At 42.4% G+C, this 19,085-nt stretch overlaps 1 protein-coding gene across 1 annotated transcript in view; it reads left to right on the top strand.

Moving 5' to 3' along the window:
* The window catches only part of MARCHF10 (membrane associated ring-CH-type finger 10), a 273,051-nt gene that overhangs the window by 34,592 nt on the left and 219,374 nt on the right, over positions 1-19,085 (top strand). Inside the window, exon 4 of the mRNA XM_055102255.2 lies at positions 2,351-2,530. Within this exon, the coding sequence (XP_054958230.2) occupies position 2,530 (1 nt within the window). The 5' untranslated portion in view covers positions 2,351-2,529. The remainder of the gene's footprint in view (positions 1-2,350; positions 2,531-19,085) is intronic.

Raw genomic sequence — 19,085 nt, 5'->3', positions numbered from 1 at the left:
TCACACCCTGTAATCCCAGCACTTTGGGAGGCTGAGGCAGGCAAATCACTTGAAGTCAGAAGTTCAAGACCAGCCTGGCCAACAGGGTGAAACCCCATGTCTACTAAAAATACAAAAATTAGCAGGGCATGGTGACAGGCACCTGTAATCCCAGCTACTCAGGAGGCTGAGGCAGGAGAATCACTTAAACCTGGGAGGCGGAGGTTGCAGTGAGCCGACATTGTGCCACAGCACTCCAGCCTGGGTGATAGAGTGAGACTCAGTCTCAAAAAAATAAAAGGGCCAGGCATGGTGGCTCACGCCTGTAATCCCAGCACTTTGGGAGGCTGAGGTGGGTGGATCACCTGAGGTCAGGAGTTCGAGACCAGCCTGGCCAACATGGGGAAATCCCGTCTCTACTAAAAATACAAAAATTAGCTGGGCATGGTGGCGTGTGCCTATAATCCTAGCTACTCAGGAGGCTGAGGCAGGAGAATCACTTGAACCCAGGAGGCAGAGGTTGCAGTGAGCTGAAATCGTGCCACTGCACTCCAGCCTGGGCGACAGGGTGAGACTCCGTCTCAAAAAATAAACACATAAAAATAAAAAATAAAATAAAGAGCATTAGGTGTTCTTTGAATGAAAAGGCTGGGGTGCAGATAATGCCTTGACTTTGCTGCTAGGCTGCCTCATGTCTAGCCCTGCTTTGTGATGAGGTCTGCTCTCCCATGTGTCCCAGGGTCTTTACTTCCTGTTATTCTTATGAGGTTCAGTAGTGCTAAGAGCAGACACTCTGTGGCTAATTTGTTCATTCATTCATCCAACAAATATTTATTGAGCAACTGAGGAAATATAACAAAATAAAGAATCCGCTCTCATGCAGCTTTTACTAGAGAGGGAGAGGCAGACAATAAGCACATAAATATGTTGATTGATAATGCCGGGTAAATATACTACCTATGAAGAAAATAAAGCAGGGTAAGATGATGGAACATTAGGGATGAAGGTGGTCAGGGAAGGCCAGCCTATCAAGATAGAATTCAGCCAGGTAATCCCAGCACTTTGGGAGGCTGAGGCAGGAGGATCACTTGAGCTCAGGAGTTTAAGACCAGTCTAGGCAACATGGTGAAAACTTGGCTCTATAAAAAAATACCAAAAAAAAAAAAAAAAAAAAAAAAATTAGCCAGGCATGGTGGTGTGCACCTATAGTCCCAGCTACTCAGGAGGCTGAGGTGGGAGAATTGCTTGAGGCCAGGAGGTCAAGACTGCAGTGAGCCATGATTGTGCTACTGCACTCCAGCCTGAGTGACAGAGTGAGACCCTGTGTCAAAAACAAAACAAAACAAAAAGAATTTGAACTGAAACCTGAATGGAGAGTCATTGTGCTGTCTGGGAAATGAACATTCTAGGCAGAAGAATAGCAAAGGCAGACTTCAGACTAAAGCATACCTGGTGTGTTCTAGGAGGAGCAGGAAGACCACTGTGGTTGGAGAGTAAACGTGGAAAATTTAATGATAACAATATGTAAGCTAAATTCTAGAGAAATTATGGAAGGCAGTATGACATAGAAAAAAACAAAAGTCTGGGCTTCGAAGCCAACAAGACTTGAGTTCAAACCTGAGCCCCACCATTTATGGTTTTATGTGCTTGGACAAGTCATCTAACATTGATGAGCCTCAGTTTTCTTATCTATAAAGTGGGAAAATAAGTCATTTTACAGGAATGTTGTAAAGTGAAAATGAAATTTCAAATGAGATTTGGGAAAGGATGGGCTTTGGGAGACAGATTTAAGTTTGAATTCTGTTTCTATACCTTCCTCTCTCTGCAGCCATAAAACAGACTTATTTGGCTTCTTCACATATAATATGTGAGTGGTAATATGATGTAATAGAGTTATGATGAGGATTTAACTAGATGAAGTATGCTTTTATGTTTGGCAGTTTCATTATGTTGCATCTGATTGTGGATTTGTTTTTGTCTTACTCAGGACTCAATATTTTCATTTAATCCAAAGACTCATATCATTTTTTAATTCTGAAAAGTGTATTAGCTCTTTGATGTCTGTCGTCTCTGCTTGCCATTTTCCCTATATCAGTCAAGATGGACTATCTTATACTGCAGAACAAACAATCTCACTATCTTTATAGTTTAAAACAATAAGATTTATTCCTCACATTTGCTACATGTCCATTAGGGGTGGACTCTGCCCTGTGTTGCCTTTAGTCTGAAATTCAGTTGACAGAACCACCACCACCTGGAATGCTGCTGGTTGCCTTGGCAGAAGTAAAAAATTAATTAATTAATTAATAATAAAATAAAATAAGAGTGTAACGAATTCTGCATTGAGTCTTTCTATTTTTTATTTTTTTAGAGACATGCTCGCTGTCTGTCACCCAGGCTGGAGTGCAGTGGTGCAAGATCATAGCTCATTGCAGCCTCGAACTCCTGGACTCAGGCAATCCTCCTGCCTCAGCTTCCTGTGTGCAATGAGTCTTCAATCACCTGCCCAGAAGAGACATGTATCACTTCCGCTCACATTGCATTGGCTAAAGTAAGTCGCATGACCACACCTAAGTTCCAGGTGGTGAGCAAGTACACAAATATCCCATGTGTCCAGAGGGATAGCAGAAAATATTTGAAAGTCAGCAATAAGGATATCACACTCTCCTTCTGGAACTCAATGAGATGCACCTTGAACCCTTTCATTCTGTCCTCCATGACCCCCAACTCCTCCTTCACATTATTCCTTTATCTTTTTCTGAGCTGCATTTCTTAGATAATTGATGGCTTTTCCTTTCAGCTATGTCCAGACTACTATTGAGCAAACCACTGAGTTTTAATTTTCAAAAACTAGTTTTCATTTCTAGACTTTTTTTTTTCAGATTCACCTGCTCTTCTTTAATACTGTCCCTTTGTTGCCTAATAGACACTATTTTTCCTTTATATTTCTATTATATTTTTAAACATTTGAAAGTTTCTTTCAGATTGGGCTATTATTTCTAGTTCTGAGTGTGAATCTCGAGGCCAGCCTGGTCAACAGGGTGAAACCACCGTTTCTACTAAAAATACAAAAATTAGCTGAGTGTGGTGGCAGGCACCTGTAATCCCAGCTACTTGGGAGGCTGAGGCAGGAGAATCACTTGAATCTGGAAGGCAGAGGTTGCAGTGAGCCAAGATCATGCCACTGCAGTCCAGCCTGGGCAACAGAGTGAGACTCTGTCTCAAAAAAAAAAAAGAGTGCAAATCCTCTTCTGAATTGTTCATGCTAACTCTTGAAATGATTTTTTTTTCTTGCCTAGTTTATAAATTTTTATTCTAAGCTTATCTTCAATGAGGATGGTCCCATATGCCCTGGGTTATAGGAATGTCCCTACAGGGCAGTTTTGCATTTGCCTCTGCAGAAGGCCCTTGGGTATCACTTGTTCTGGATAAGTGTTCATGTTAATGCCTCAGCTAGGATCACAGAACCACATGGGAGGTGTGAGTTCAGGTCCAACACTCCATTGATGGGTAGGGTGGCCTTGAGTTTTGCTTTCTCATTGATAAATCTTTTCCCATATGTTGCCTCAAGTTGATATCCAGCTTGGCTAACGCTTTCAGAGGCTGGTTAGAGGAATTTTTGTAGCGCCCATTTTGTACATGCTGCAGATCTTTGAGATTGGAGCTGGATGTTGGTCGCTGAGGCTCACTCTCCCTCAACATGGGTTCTGAAACCTACATGCTGCTCCTCATGCTGCTGTTGGAACCCCAACTTCCAACCAGTAAGACCTATTTCAGACTCCAACATCCCAACAGCCATTTGCTTTTTGTTCTCTCTCATTCTGGTTTTTAAAACTTCTTTCATTTCTAGGACCTGGAGACACCTGTTACTCAATTTGAACTCCATTATTTATTTAAAATTTAAAAGCTTGTTATATTTTAAGCAGCATTTCTATGTACTTGAACTGGGAGATGGGGTTCTCTTAAATCACTTCAGTTCTCCATATTAAATTTCCAGAATTTTCTATACCTTTTAAGATGAGCAGCTTTAAAATGAATGAGTTCAGTAAGATGCTAGCTAGTAGGTTATGAAGGGTCAAAAAAGGGCATTTTAAAGAGGAGGATGAACTTGTACATAACCTGGAGGAAAGAAAGCATGGACCAGGAAGAAATGGCAGATGTAAGAATGAGAGGGAATAACTGCATGGGAACAAGGTTGGAATCAAGAATAGATCTTGGAATCTGGAGCGCAGCTGGAAGGATTAGCTTTGAACAGAAGAAGCAGTACCTTTTCCTTAGAAACAAGAAACCAGGAAAGAAAGGGTACAGGTTTCTATAAGTTGCTGGAGGGAGTCCGGAAATTGAGGACTCTGAGTTCTCTGAGATCGGATTCGAGGTAAGCCATGAAAATGGAAGCCTGGTCAGGGGTGATGGCTCACACCTGTAATCCCAGCACTTTGGGAGGGAGGGGCGGGCAGATCACTTGAGGCCAGGAGTTCAAGACCACCTGGCCAACGTAGCAAAACACCATCTCTACTAAAAATACAACAAATTAACTGGGCATGGTGGTGCATGCCTGTAATCCCAGTCACTCAGGAGGCTGAGGCACGAGAATCACTTGAACCTGGGAGGCGGAGGTTGCAGTGGGCCAAGACGGAAGCCTGGAGAGTGCTGAAACTTTACAATACCAGCTGTGAGGAATAGTAGAGGGAGCCAAATACAGACACATAAAGGAACTTCCAAATAGACAAGCAGGTCCCGCTGAGGTTAGAAGCCATGCACTCACAATGCCACCCACACAGTGGGTGGGAAATATGTTTTCCTGCAGCCCTAAACCACCCACATGTAGAAGAAGAGAAATACATGGCGGGGTTGGTTGAAGTTAGAGTTTGTAAGGCACCTGCAGATAAAAGACAGAGAGTTACAGGAACAGAGGATGGGAAGAGCATGGCTGAAGTGATAAAAGAGGAAAACTTAGCTGACTATGAACTAAACCCATCCCTGAACAGCAGCAAAAATAGAATAGACCAGGCATGGTGGCTCTTGCCTATAATCTCAGCACTTTGGAAGGCTGAGGTGAGAGGATCACTTGAGCCCAGGAGTTTGAGACCAGCCTGGGTAACATAGTGAGACCTTGTCTCTACAAAAAATTTAAAATTAGCTGGGTGTAGTGGCACGTGACTGTGGTCCCAGTTACTTGGGAGGCTGAGGCAGGAGGATCACTTGAGCCCTGGGGGTTGAGGCTGCAGTAAGCCATGATCATGCCACCGCACTCCAGGCTTGGCAATAGACTGAGACCCTGTCTCAAAGAAAGGAACAAACTGGGTCGTGATTAATGATTCAGCCCCCACGGCAAGGTCAGACCTCTGGAAACGGCAGCATCATGCAGGACACAATGTCGCTTTTATGACCTTGTTTTCTACTTATCCTCTTAGGTAACAATTGCCCTGTCATTGTAGTGACAACTACTCTGTTTCTGCTTTTGCTAATCTTGATATATAATATTTGCTAATCTTGATCTATATTATATATCAATATATTATTATCACTTAATGTGAAACATTCTTGATATATAATATACATAGATTTGCTGATGTCTCCATAGGCTTCTAGTTCAAACTCCCCAGGAGAAAACATGTGGTTGGTGTGGCCAGTATCCACTCCTACTGGGCAGAGCCCTTGTACCAGGTTTTCCACAGGCCTTTGACCTTTGGATCAAGCATCCAGCTTTGGCCCAATCAGTTGAGGCCTGGGTGATGGGATCACATGGCAGCATGTACTTGATGCAAGGTACTGCTCAGGAAGGTCTAAGACTTTCCACAATACCTTCCAGAAGGAAAAAAACTGCAGGCAGCACTTTTCTCATAAACATTTCTCCTCCTGGACTTCATAATAGGTCTCTATCCATTTCTCCAGCTCTCGCTTCTTTCCAATTTGGGTAGCTGGACACAGTTCAAAACATTTCCTATACAGAGCACCTAATTGTGTAAGTTGCATATGTTATGTTTTTGCTTGGAATTTACTCCACCTACACCTTCCTATTCACATATACACATAAATAAGCTCTCACACTCTTTTATTTCTAACCCCTGCCTCCCATTTTGAGGAAGAAATACATTATTTTCTACACATAATTTTCTTTTTGGCATGTCTACATTAACGCTAGTAGTGTAGAATCTTCTAATGTGTGATAAAATGAGTGGTTTCAGTTTCAAAGTGGGATCTTTATCACTTAATGTGAAACATTCTGGCAATATCTACTAATTTAAATCATCTAGAGCAGGGCTCAGCAAACTTTATCTGTAAGGGGCTTGATGGTAAATAGTTTAGGCTTTATAGGCTCCAGCACATCCACTGTTCATCACAACCATTCAGCTGTCTCACTGCGGCACTAAAGCAGCCATAGACAGTATGTAAATTACTGAGCATGGTTGTATTTTAGTAAAACTTTATTTACAAAAACAGGCTGTAGGCTGGGCTTGGCCAGAGGTCCGTAGTTTACCAAAGCCTGCCCTAGAGGATAACTACTTATGGCTTCTGCTATTTGGCTGGGTGAGTAAGAGCTGAATCTTCCAACGGTGGTGGTTTTTCTAACAGATGGCATGGTGGTTCACTGTACTGTTGATTTTCTTTATGTAGATCAAGTTATACAGTGACAAATAATTGAAGGTCACCTCATTGCACAACTCTAGAATCATGCAGTGCCTAGCCTGTGTGGCCATATACAGTAACACTGAATAGATTTAAAGTAATTTGGCCAGGAGCGGCCACGCCTGTAATCCCAGCATTTTGGAGGCTGAGGCAGGCAGATCACCTGAGGTCAGGAGTTCGAGATCAACCTGGCCAATACAGTGAAACCCCGTCTCTACTAAAAATACAAAAATTAGCTGGGTATGATGGCAGGTGCCTGTAATCCCAGCTACTCGGGAGGCTAAGGCAGGAGAATCACTTGAATCTGGGAGGCAGAGGTTGCAATGAGCCACTGCACTGCAGCCTAGGCGACAGAGCAAGACTCCATCTCAAAAAAAGGAAAGAAAAAAGATTTAAAGCAATTTTTTGGCAGTTCCAATTTAAGACCAGGTTAAGGCAAAAGAACAGGTTCTGTGTTCATTCATTTATCCATTCAGCCAGGTTTGCTGATCCCTCTTACTGGTTCAGACACTGCAACAACTGCCAAGACCACATAAATAAATCAAACAAGGTCTTTGTTTCTAAGGAACTTATGGTCTAGTTAGGTGTATTGGTTTCCTAGGACTGCCTTAACAACGTACCACAAACTGGGTGGCTTAAAAAAACAGAAATTCATTGTCTCAAGGTTCTAGAGGCAAGAATTCTGACATCAAGGTGTCCCCAGGGCCATGCTCCCTCTGAAACCTGGAAGTGAGAATCCTTTCTCGCATCTTCCTAGCTTCTGGTGCTTTCTCTGCAATTCTTGGCATTCCCTAGCTTACAGTTGCAGCTCTTCCATTTCTGCCTCCACTGTCACATGGCATTCTCCCCTTGTGCATCCATGTGTGTGACTCTTCTCTTCTTATAAGGACACCAGTCATATCGGATTAAGGGCCAACCCTGCTCCAGTATTACAGGTATCATTAACCCTACTGCAGTATTACTGGTGTCATTAACTACATAATTATATCTGCAAAGACTCTATTTCCAAATAAGGTCCCATTCTGAGGTTTTTGGAGTTAAGACTTCAGCATGTCTTTCTGGGGGACACAACGCTATCCATAACATAAGGTAAGAATAAATACGAAAAATTACGGCAGCTGTGATGGAAGCCTATGTAAGATACAGGGTGAAGGCAAGCATAGAAGAGATCCATTTTATCTTGGAGGGTCAGGAAAGATTCTGTAGATGAGAGGAAGCTTGAGCAGATTCTGAAAAATAATGCAGGGTGTTTGCCAGTCAGAAAGTGGGGTTGTAAATTGGGCCTGGGGAGTGGAAGAGCAACCCCACAGGAGCAGAAGCAGAGGGGACAGTGTAACAGCCTGTTTCATACTGTTCCCCCGCAGCCTGAAGGGGATTTAGGCTTCCTGCTTTCCAGACAAATCAAGATGAGGTCCTAAATGCCCTGGCTGTTCAATGCATCTATGACAGTTATCTGAGATCAGAAGCAGCTCACTGGAGGTGGTGGGTAGGGGGTAATCTAATAGGAAGGCAGAAGGCTACGTGGCAAGTGACTAATGGAAGCTACATTTGCATGGTAAACACACTCTTTTTATTTAGTTTACCTGTTATAGATTAATCAAAATTGCAACACTATCTAAAGAGGCCTTTAATAGCACTTCAGATAAGCTGGAGAAAACGTCAATCATGTATTTCAAAAAATAAGCATGCCCAGGAGTGGCTTGAGGAAGCAGTAATGGAAACTTTGATGAGGACAGACCCTCCCCCAGGCCCATCACCCATTTGCAACACTGGAGGTTGTGTGCTGTTCCTGTCCAGGCACTGTGCTAAGTGATTAAATGTGTTATATCTCGTCATCCCCAATTTACAGATAAAAGCTCGGAGGGTTAGAAAGGTTAAATACATTGCCCTACTCACACAGCTGGTGATTTTATTTCAATGAGCATCTAAAAAAAAACATAATAAATGTATGAACTAGGATTCTGCACTATCCAGCACAGTAGCCATTAGTCACAAAGTGGCTACTTAAATGGAAATTAACTAAAAATTCTGTTCCTGTTTGCAGTCGTCCCCTTTAAGTGCTCAACAGCCATGTTGGTGAAGGGCTACCATAGAACATTTCATTAAGAACAAGATGACAGGCCGTGCACAGTGGCTCACGCCTATAATCCCAGCACTTTGGGAGGCCGAGGTGGTTGGATCATTTGAGGTCAGGAGTTCAAGACGAGCCTGGCCAACGTGGTGAAACCCCGTCTCTACTAAAAATGCAAAAATTAGCTGGGCATGGTCATGGGCGCCTGTGATCCCAGCTACTCCAGAGGCTGAGGCAGGAGAATCACATGAACCCAGGAGGCAGAGCTTGCAGTGAGCTGAGATCGTGCCACTGCACTCCAGCCTGGGTGACAGAGCGAGACTCCATCTCAAAAAACAAAACAAAAACAAGATGACTACTTCATAACTGAGCACTGCCTCATGAGTTAACTCACATTTGCATTGTGTTTGTGATCAAATTGGCATAGCATAGCATTCCCCAGTTGTCCCTGGCAAATGAGAAAAGAGCAGAGTTGGCCACCGTATGTGAATGATGCATTGCTACCATATTAATTAAGGTAATCTCATAGTTCAAATTTTAAAAAGTTGAGAGAAGTCGTTTTATAAATGCACCAAAATCAAAAGAACTTGCCCTGTGGCAATCAGTAGTACCATGTTTATGTTGTAATCAGTTATTTCGTTCAGCAAAATAACATCATCCATCTCCTTAAATTAGTATTGTCAATTTAAATATCACTGGCTCCATAATTCTGTTTAAATTTAATCTGAAACAAAAAAGCCTTTGGTTTATAAGAACTGTAAATACTAGGATTTTGTACCTGGTTTTATTTCTTAAATAAATTTCTTAAATAAATTTAAGATAATATTTCTCATTATCTTAAAATAGCATTTTAAGATAATGTTAAATTCAAAATATTGGGAGTCTGAGGTGGGCGGGTCACCTCAGATCACGAGTTTGAGGCCAGCCTGGCAACATGGTGAAACCCCGTCTCTACTAAAAATACAAAAATTAGCTGGGCGTGGCAGCAGGTGCCTGTAATCCCAGCTACTAGGGAGACTGAGGCAAGAGAATCGCTTGAACCCAGGAGGCGGAGGTTGCAGTGAGCCGAGACTGCACCATTGCATTCCAGCCTGGGTGGCAGATTGAGACTCTGTCTCAAAAAAAAAAAAAAAAAAAAAAATTATACTCAAAATAATTTCCGCAAACGTTAAGCATCAATAGAGAATTTTTATTCACCTTTAGAAGGGGTTGTTATAGTATTAAAGACTGAGAAATACTGTGTGATAACCATTAGGACAAGGGAATCTGAACACATAGTCACAGGCCCACCAAGCTTGCACGGTTGTCCAATATCCTAACAGATCTGATTAACTGGGACACTCCTGGCACCAGAATGCCGTAATTCTACCAAGGCATGTGTTACGACACCAATGCAGCAGCTGGCAAGGCTTCACACTGATGAAGCATTTTCCTCCATAATTTTCTAATCACCCCCTTGTTTTAGAATTCAATTAATAAGATTTGATTTACACGATTCATAAATACAGAATGTTCCACCAACCCTTTGTTGCTCTTAGTACTCAGAAAATTTTTGCAGCGAGCAAAGAGACCACAAAGCAAGACTTCCACTTTTTATTCTCTGGCACATTTTTTCTCTGTCTTAATCAGACCCACTATTCTCAAGCACCTCACTGGTGGGAAATGAGACTCGAGAGCATTATTTCTGTATTACCACTTCACAATGTTTTGCCGAAAGATTTTTGTCTTCTCACTTAATCTTCGGCCTCCAGCTTTCCCCTCGAAATCGACAGATGAATTTCACACTCACCAAGGCAAACGCTGCATTCCTCACAATAAATGGGAAATAGAGGCCAATCTAGGCTGGGCCATCTCACTGGGTACACCCCAGGGCTCCTGACAGCTCAAGCTGGTCTTGTCACTATGATTGTAATAATCAGAGAAGCCCATTCAGGCACCTTCTATGCCACTGGGGAAGTAAACTATTATTTTTAGTGGTATTGTATATTACATGGAGACCCCTTATTTATGTTGTTGTGCTGTATATGTATCTCCAGAACCTTGCCTGAATTTCTTACTGCTTAACTTATTTCTGAAAAGTACGTGGTAAATAGCCCCACTATTTCCTGCAAAATGGGACTTAAAGAAGACACAGCTTCTTATGTAAGTGGCAAATAAGCTACAAAAATCCTATGAACCAGAAGGATACTGTAAAGTGCTAACAAATACTGCTTAGCACCTTTTAAAATACCCCAAAGATATGCAAACTAACACTGAGAAAAGTTCTAAAAACCACCTCCCTCCCTTGGAGAAGGTGTTTCCGGTTGTTGCGATAACTAAAGCAATCTTTCACTCGGATTTCACAAGTGTAGTTAATTATAATGGTTGAAGTTCAATTATGCTGGGCAAATAATAGTACTCACCATTTATTTGGCTCTTACTCTATACCAGATGCTATGCCAAGCTACTTATATACATTATCTTATTTATTCCTTATAACCACTTAGAGAAGGTAGGTAGTAGTATTATCTTCATTTTAGAGATTTTCTTTTTTTTAATGGGGAAATTTAGAAATTAGCCCAAGGTCACATAGCTACTAATGTTGGAGTCAGGATTTGAATTCAGAACTTCCTGAATTCCCAAGCCCATAATCTTAGCCCTCAAGCAGTAATACTATAAATAAAGTATAATAAGTATATGTATAATGAGCTATAGTCCAGTTAATTTGTTGCTACTCCTCAAACTAAGCATGCTCATTTTCAATATCTGCTTCCAGCTTCCAGGAGAATATCAAGACAAGATTTCACTATGTAGATTGGATAAAGAAAATGTGCTACATATACACCATGGAATACTATGCAGCCATTAAAAAGCACAAAATCATGTCTTTTGCAGCAACATGGATGCATCTGAAGGCCATTATCCTAAGCAAACTAATGCAGAAACAGAAAGCCAAATACTGCATGTTCTCACTTGTAGTAGGAGCTAAACACTGGGTATGAGGGGACACAGAGATGGGAACAATGGATACTGGGGACTACTAGAGGGGGAAGCAAGGGCGGTAGGTAAGGGCTGAAAAGCTAGCTATTGGGTACTGTGCTCACTACCCAGTGGGTGACAGATTCATTTCTATTCTAAACCTCAGCATCATGCAATATACCTTTGTAACAAACCTTCACATGTACCCCTTGATTCTAAAATAAAAACTGGAAAATAAATTTTAAGAAGAAAAATATTTCACTATGATGAGTTATAGATTTTTTTTTTTTTTTTTTTTTTTGAGGTGGAGTTTTGCTCTTGTTGCCCAGGCTGGAGAACAATGGCACGATCTCGGCTCACTGCAAACTCCACCTCCTGGGTTCAAGCAATTTTCCTGCCTCAGCCTCCCGAGAAGCTGGGATTACAGGCATGCGCCACCACACCCAGCTAATTTTTGTATTTTTAGGGGTTTCTCCATTTTGGTCAGGCTGGTCTCAAACTCCCAACCTCAGGTGATCCGCCCACCTCAGCCTCCTAATGTGCTGGGATTACAGGCATGAGCCACCGCACCCAGCCAGTTATAGATCATTCTTAAGTTATATCTCAGGAAGTTGGCAAGTCAAATACCCTTCACGAAGTACCATTTTCCTGCTCTTAGTTGAAAAGGTTTGGCCCCATGTTCCCAAAGCACTTTCATCTCCAGTCAGAGAGTTCTTATTACAAGAACCAATGCCCCTGCACCTCCCAAGGGGAGTTCTCAGCCATGCTCAGTCACGATGACTTCACTTTTACAGTGGGGTCACCTTTGTGGGAGAGTTCAGCCACCAACAGCTGGGCAGCCACAGAAACCATGACTTATCAGGACAGAAGCAGAATAATGAATTACCCACTTGCAAATTCCAAGGGAAGTTTGAAAGCCTGGATTTTTTCCAGGTCTCTTGGTAACCATCCTAATTTCTGTCAATAAAAAAATTCACTGATCTTTAAAAAAACACAAGCCAGGTTTGTGTTCTACTTTCAGAAGATCTTAGCATTTATGCTGAGCATTATTAGGTAAGCTTTGATAGTTAACTATAAACTCCAAGCTAAACTGTTTGTAGCAAAAGCAGCTATCCCCCCCTAGCTCTAATATGGAATTTGTGATGTTTGTGATGAACTTGTCTAAAGCTTATTAGGAACCAAATTGTATACCCCCGAATTCACACATTGAAGCTCTAACCCCCAACGTGACAGTATTTGGAGATGGGGCTTTTGGGAGGTAAGTAGGTTTAAATGAGCTCATAAGGGTAGGACCCTCATGTTAGGATTAGTGCTCCACCCCTTTTTGTTTTGAGACAGGGTCTCATTCTGTCACCCAGGATGGAGTGCAGTAGCACAATCATAGCTTGCTGCAGCCTCGACCTCCCAGGCTCAATGGATCTTCCCATCTCAGTCTCCCAAGTAGCTGGGACTACAGGTGCACCACCACAACTGGCTAATTTTTGAATTTTTATTAGAGACAGAGTTTGGCTATGTTGCCCAGGCTGGTCTTGAACTCCTAAGCTCAAGTGATCTGCCCACCTCAGCCCCCCAAAGTGCCGGGATTACAGGTATGAGCCATTGTGCCTGGCCATTAGCATCCTTATAAGACGAGACATCAGAGAGCTTGCTCTCTCTCTGCCTTGTAAGGACACAGTGACAAGGTGGCTGTCTGTAACCCAAGAAGAGAGCTCCCACTAGAATCTGACCCTGCTGGCACCCTGATCTCAGACTTCCAGTCTCCAGAACTGTGAAAAAAATACATCTCTGTAGTTTAAGCCACACAGTCTATGGTATTTCGTTATGGCAGCCCAAGCTGATTAATATATCTTTAATTATTTAGAAGCACCTATTTGCATGCAAAGATAATTCATAATGTTATAGTTACCATTTGTGTGTTTATTAAGGCAAATCTGACAGAAACTCTCCTTGGCAATACTTTTATGATATTATCATTTGGAAGTGATAAAATTGCCTTTTAAAAAGTTGTATAAGGCTGGATGCAGTGGCTCACACCTGTAACCCCGGCACTTTGGGAGGCCAAGGCGGGCAGATCACCTGAGGTCAGGAGTTCAAGACCAGCTTGGCTCACGTGGTGAAACCTCATCTCTACTAAAAATACAAAAATTAGCCGGGCATGGTGGTGCATGCCTGTAATCCCAGCTACTTGGGACACTGAGGCAGGAGAATCGCTTGAACCTGGCAGGCAGAGGCTACAGTGAGGTGAGATCACGCCACTGCGCTCCAAGCTGGGCGACAGAGCAAGACACTATCTCAAAAATTAATAAATAAATAATAAAAAGTCATATAAGGCAACTTTTTCAACAGTTTGGACAGGGTTGTAGCTAATTAGTCAGAATTTGTGAAGTTTTACTCTTTTGACCAAAAACTCCACAGAAATTAATATGTATTATAAAAAATTAAATGTTGTACATGGATACATTCTCATGGCAAGCTTTTGTGTGCATATATGTTTTTTTAAACCCAGGAGCATAGATTTAAGTTGCCCTGAATATGTGCTCTGAGATTTTGTGTTTTATCAGAAGAACATTAAAATGGAATGAATTTACATTGATAATCATTGAAGCTGGGTGTTGAGTCTGTATGATATTCAATGTACAAGTCTCTCTACCTTTGTGGATGTTTTAAAATGTTGATAAAACAGAGTTTTAAATGAATACATACATACAAACATATAAGCTACATCAGAGCTAATGAGGAGACAAATTCACTTTGTAATGTATGTGGTTGCTTAGTTGTGTTTTAGTCCATAACTTTTTAAAAAATGGAAAAGAACAACCTCCTGGCCCCATTTTTTTAAAGTGCAAACTGTGCCCACTGATTTGAATGGGAGAGAATGTTTTACGTCTATTTTTACAGCTGCTTATCAGTTTCCTGAGCTGAGTTAGGGTGGAGCACAGGGTTCAAGAATTTCAGGATGGGGGGCCTAGGGGATTGGTTGTTGTGGCTTGAAGATAATGATATCTTCCTAGGCTAACCTCTTGGAGTGAAGACATTTCTCCAGGGGGAAAAAAGTAGGGCCTTAAAGATGTCTTCATAGAGTTTACAAAGCAGTTGAAACTTAATAGTCTATGAAGAACTCTGCCAGCCTCGTGGGAAAATGATTTGGTGTTCAATTGTTTTCACTTGGGCACTTTCCCAAACTATGAATGGTTCAGACTAGATAAAGCCTCTCCGTTCCATCCCACCCCTCTTCCACCTAAAATTCCCCAAACCTTTCAATGTGGCAGACTTGCTTCATTCAGGTCCAAGTGGGGCAGGAACCAATCAGGTAATTAATCAAAGTCCACTTTCAGCCTTCTTGCCTGCTGACATCACATCCCGGCTGTGTTCCCTTGGCTTTAGTGTGGAAATGAGAATTTCCACAATTTCAAAGGGAGTGTCTATTACTGTTTGGTTACGAGTGGAATAATTATTTAGGTTCTTGACCTCTTTGCACAATATGGATTTCCATGCCTGTGAGGTATGCAACGAGCTGAGGACTTTATGGGAAGTTGAAAATTGAAGAGTTTTTTTTTTTTGCAGAGTTTTCATTTTACTCATAACCTAGTTTTAGGCTGGAGATGTGGGTGGTGAGCATCCAGGACCTTTGTAAGGAATTATGCAATCTATTAGAATTACACAGAGTGGTTAGAAAAGCACCTATAGCCCACTTTTAAAAGGCGTTTTATCATATCGACTCTAAAACCCTGGAAATTTCTTCAGGGGATGGAATTAACACTGTTCCTTGATGGAAAGGAAGAATTTTCAAAACCATTAAATACTCATTGCCCCGAGAGTTCAGAGGGTAAAAGGGGAAAGGGAGACCAGGGTGATTGACTAAGGGGGTGAGGAAATGCTTTGGCTTTGGGTCTTGTCAACCACTATTGGTTCAAAGATTTGGACCCCAGACCCAGGAAAGATTCCAAGATTTGGGGGATTGCAGTTGGTGTAACCGTTAGATTTATCACAACAAATTTTTCATCAGAAACTTTCATTAAAATAAAAGCATACATTAAGGTCATCTGAGGACACCCTGTCTCAGAGGGCAGGGTGATAAAGAGTAGTTCAGTTAAATTTGGTGGTGCAGGAAGGCCAAGAATGTGGCATTTGAGGCCCAAATATTGGGAAGAAGCCCGCTGTGGCAGATCCAGGGAATTCATAATCCAAGGAGAGGGAGGGAACAGTTAGAACAGTCCCTTTGTCTTCCCAGATTTTTGTCTTTTTGTTTTGTTTTTCTAAACAGGATCTCACTCTGCCACCCAGGCTGAAGTGCAGTGGTATAATCACGGCTCACTGCAGCCTTGAACTCCTGGGCCCAAGTAATCCTCCCACGTCAGCCTCCCCAGTAGCCGCGACCACAGGCATGTACCACCATGCCCGGCTAATTTTTTATTTTTTGTAGAGACAAGGTCCCACTATGTTGTCCAGGCTGGTCTCAAACCCCTGGGCTCAAGCAATCCTCCTGCCTCAGCCTCCCAAAATGCTGAGATTACAAGTGTGAGCCACCGTACCTAGCTCTTCCTAGATTTTTAAGGTAAATTTGTTGTCTATGGCTTCATCATCAAGAACCGTATTTTGAGAACTCATAAGATAATGTGGCAATGTGATGAGGTAGTTGGGAAAAGTTATACAGAAATTTATGAGTCATAATGGTCCCAGACTTCAAGGAGCTTATCTTTCATGAATTTATTTCACTAATTTTTTTTTTGAGACGGAGTCTCACTCTGTCGCCCAGGCTGGAGTGCAGTGGTGCGATCTCGGCTCACTGCAAGCTCCGTCTCCCGGGTTCACACCGTTCTCCTTCCTCAGCCTCCCTAGTAGCTGGGACTACAGGCACCCGCAACTACGCCCGGCTAATTTTTTTGTTTGTATTTTTAGTAGAGACAGCGTTTCACCGTGTTAGCCAGGATGGTCTTGATCTCCTGACCTCGTGATCCACACGCCTCAGCCTCCCAAAGTGTTGGGATTATAGGCGTGAGCCACCGCGCCTGGCATATTTCATTAATTTTTAAAACAAATGTTTATCGAGTACCTACTGTGTACTAGGCACCCTGCTAGGTACAGGGCATGTGGCAAAAAACAAAAAAGACGAGGTTCTGGTTCTCACAGAGCTTACATTCTATGATGAACACACTCACACAAAACAATGGCACATCAGGTAGTAATAAGTGTTAATTGGAAAATAAAAGAGGACAGGGTAATCGAGAGTAGTTCAGTTAAATTGGCTAGTGAGGGAAGGCTGAGAAGGTGATATTTGAGGCCCAAATATTGGGAAGAAGCCACCTGTGGAAGATCCAGGGAATTCATAATCCAGGAAGGGGGAGAGAACAGTTAGAACAGCAGCTTCAAAGCTTGCCGTGCTCATTGAACAGAAAGATCTCAAGGCTGGGTGCAGTAGTGGCTCACGCCTGTAATCCTGGCACCTTGGGAGGCCAAGGTGGGAGGATCACTTGAGCCCAGGAGTTTGAGATCAGCCTGAACAACATGGTGAAACTCCATCTCTACAAAAAATACAAAAATTAGCTGGGCTTAATGGCATATGCCTGTGGTCCCAGCTACTGAGGAGGCTGAGGTGGGAGGATTGATTGAAAGTATGGCCGGGACTTGGTGAGCAGGGGAGGGGTCATCCGGTCAGAGAGAGGACCAGAAACCTGATCATGTAGAACCCTGAAGGACAGATTTTATGCTAAACACAAAGGAAAGATATGGAAGGATTTTACACAGAGGAGTGATATTATCTGATTTGCATTTTAAAATATTACTCTGGCTACCATGTGGAGAATGGATTATATAAGAAGGCTATAACTGTAATTCCAGTAAGAGGTGATAGCGTCTTGGATGAAGACAGAGATGGAGAGAAGCAGACAGATTTGGGATATTCTGGAGGTGGGGTGGATCCCACCTGGTGGATTCAGTGTTGGGGGCTGAGGGAATGGGTGGTCTGCAGACTCCCAGCTTAGGCCCGTCGCAGAGCTACTTGCCAGATAAGGAGAATCTGGAGAGTAGTAGGTTGGGCTGGGGAAGCAAAGATTTGCCTTGGGGCATGTTCACTTGGAAATGCATATTAAATGTCCAAATTCGATGTGAAGGAGGCAGCTGGTTAAGAAGGAAGGTTGGGACTAGAAGTATAAATTTGGAAGATATCAGCATAGAGTGGGACAGGAGCCAGTTGAAGTGGGATGAAGAGAGAATGAGAGGTGAGAAATGAAGACAGTGGCTACAGACTTTTTATAAGATGACTTGCTATAAATGGAGAATAGAGAAATAGGGTTGCAGGAACATGTGGGATCAAGGACAGGTTTTTTTTAAAAATAGCTACTTTTTTCTATAAGATGAGAGTACTGAGCTATATTTTTAAGCTGATGGGAATGATACAGTACTGAGGGCAAAATCATAGTCTGAGAAGAGTCTTAAGGGTTTACGTATTCTATTTCCTCCAAACATGGATGCAAAGAAAGAAGACAATTTGGAAAACTAAAAGCATAGCTTACTATCTGAATATATGTTATTGCAGGCTTTGGGAAAGACTGGGACAGAAAGAGAAGACAGGCATGAAGAGAGGAATTAGGGAGGGCAGGAGAAGAAGGAAATGTGGTTTAAAAAAATAGTAGAGTCAAAAAATATACCTGTGACACCTGGGAAGGGGGGCTGAGGAATGAATTATGCCTCTTTTCTAGAGACAAATATTTCCAGGAGACTTCATCACTTCCATTGTCCACTGAAATCTCTCAGGCCTGGCAAGGGCAACATTTAAGAATGGTGCTACTTCTGACCCTTGCTGCAGGGGAGCAAGTTACAGAACTGCTCTGTGTTCAGTTTCTTCCCCTGAAACATGGGCTTAGGAGAGCTGACCTCACTGGGTTAGTGTGTGAATTAAATAAGAGCATCCTTGTAAAGCACATGGCTCACTGAGTACCACTGTGAGTTTTTTTTTTTTTTTTTTTTTTTTGAGACCGTATTGCTCTGTCACCCAGGATGGAGTGCAGTGGCACAATCTTGGCCCACTGCAACCTCTGCCTCTCAGTTCAAGCATTCCCCCTGCCTCAGCCTCCTGAGTAGCTGAGACTACAGGCATGTGCCACCATGCCTGGCTAACTTTTTTGTATTTTTAATAGAGATGGGGTTTGGTCATGTTGGCCAGGGTAGTCTTGAACCCCTGACCTCAGCCTGACTGACTCCTCCTCGGCCTCCCAAAGTGCTGGGATTACAGGCATGAACCACTGCACCCAGCCTATTATGAGCATTCTGAGCCTTCTGGCAAATGCTTCTCTAAGTTCCTTGCGGTCAGGGGACATGTCTTATTGTTTTTGAACTCTCCATGACACCTAATGTATAGTCTTAATTTTAAGTGAATTTTGAATGCTTGTCTTTTCCTCCCCTTTTCTTTCCCCTTCTTTTTACTGTTCTAAACACTGCATCTCATTTC

This window comes from Pan paniscus, chromosome 19 (genome assembly GCF_029289425.2).
Source record: "Pan paniscus chromosome 19, NHGRI_mPanPan1-v2.0_pri, whole genome shotgun sequence".
Classification (NCBI taxonomy): Eukaryota; Metazoa; Chordata; class Mammalia; order Primates; family Hominidae; genus Pan; species Pan paniscus.
Note: the sequence above shows the minus strand (reverse complement) of the source record. Positions and strands in the feature narration are given on the sequence as shown.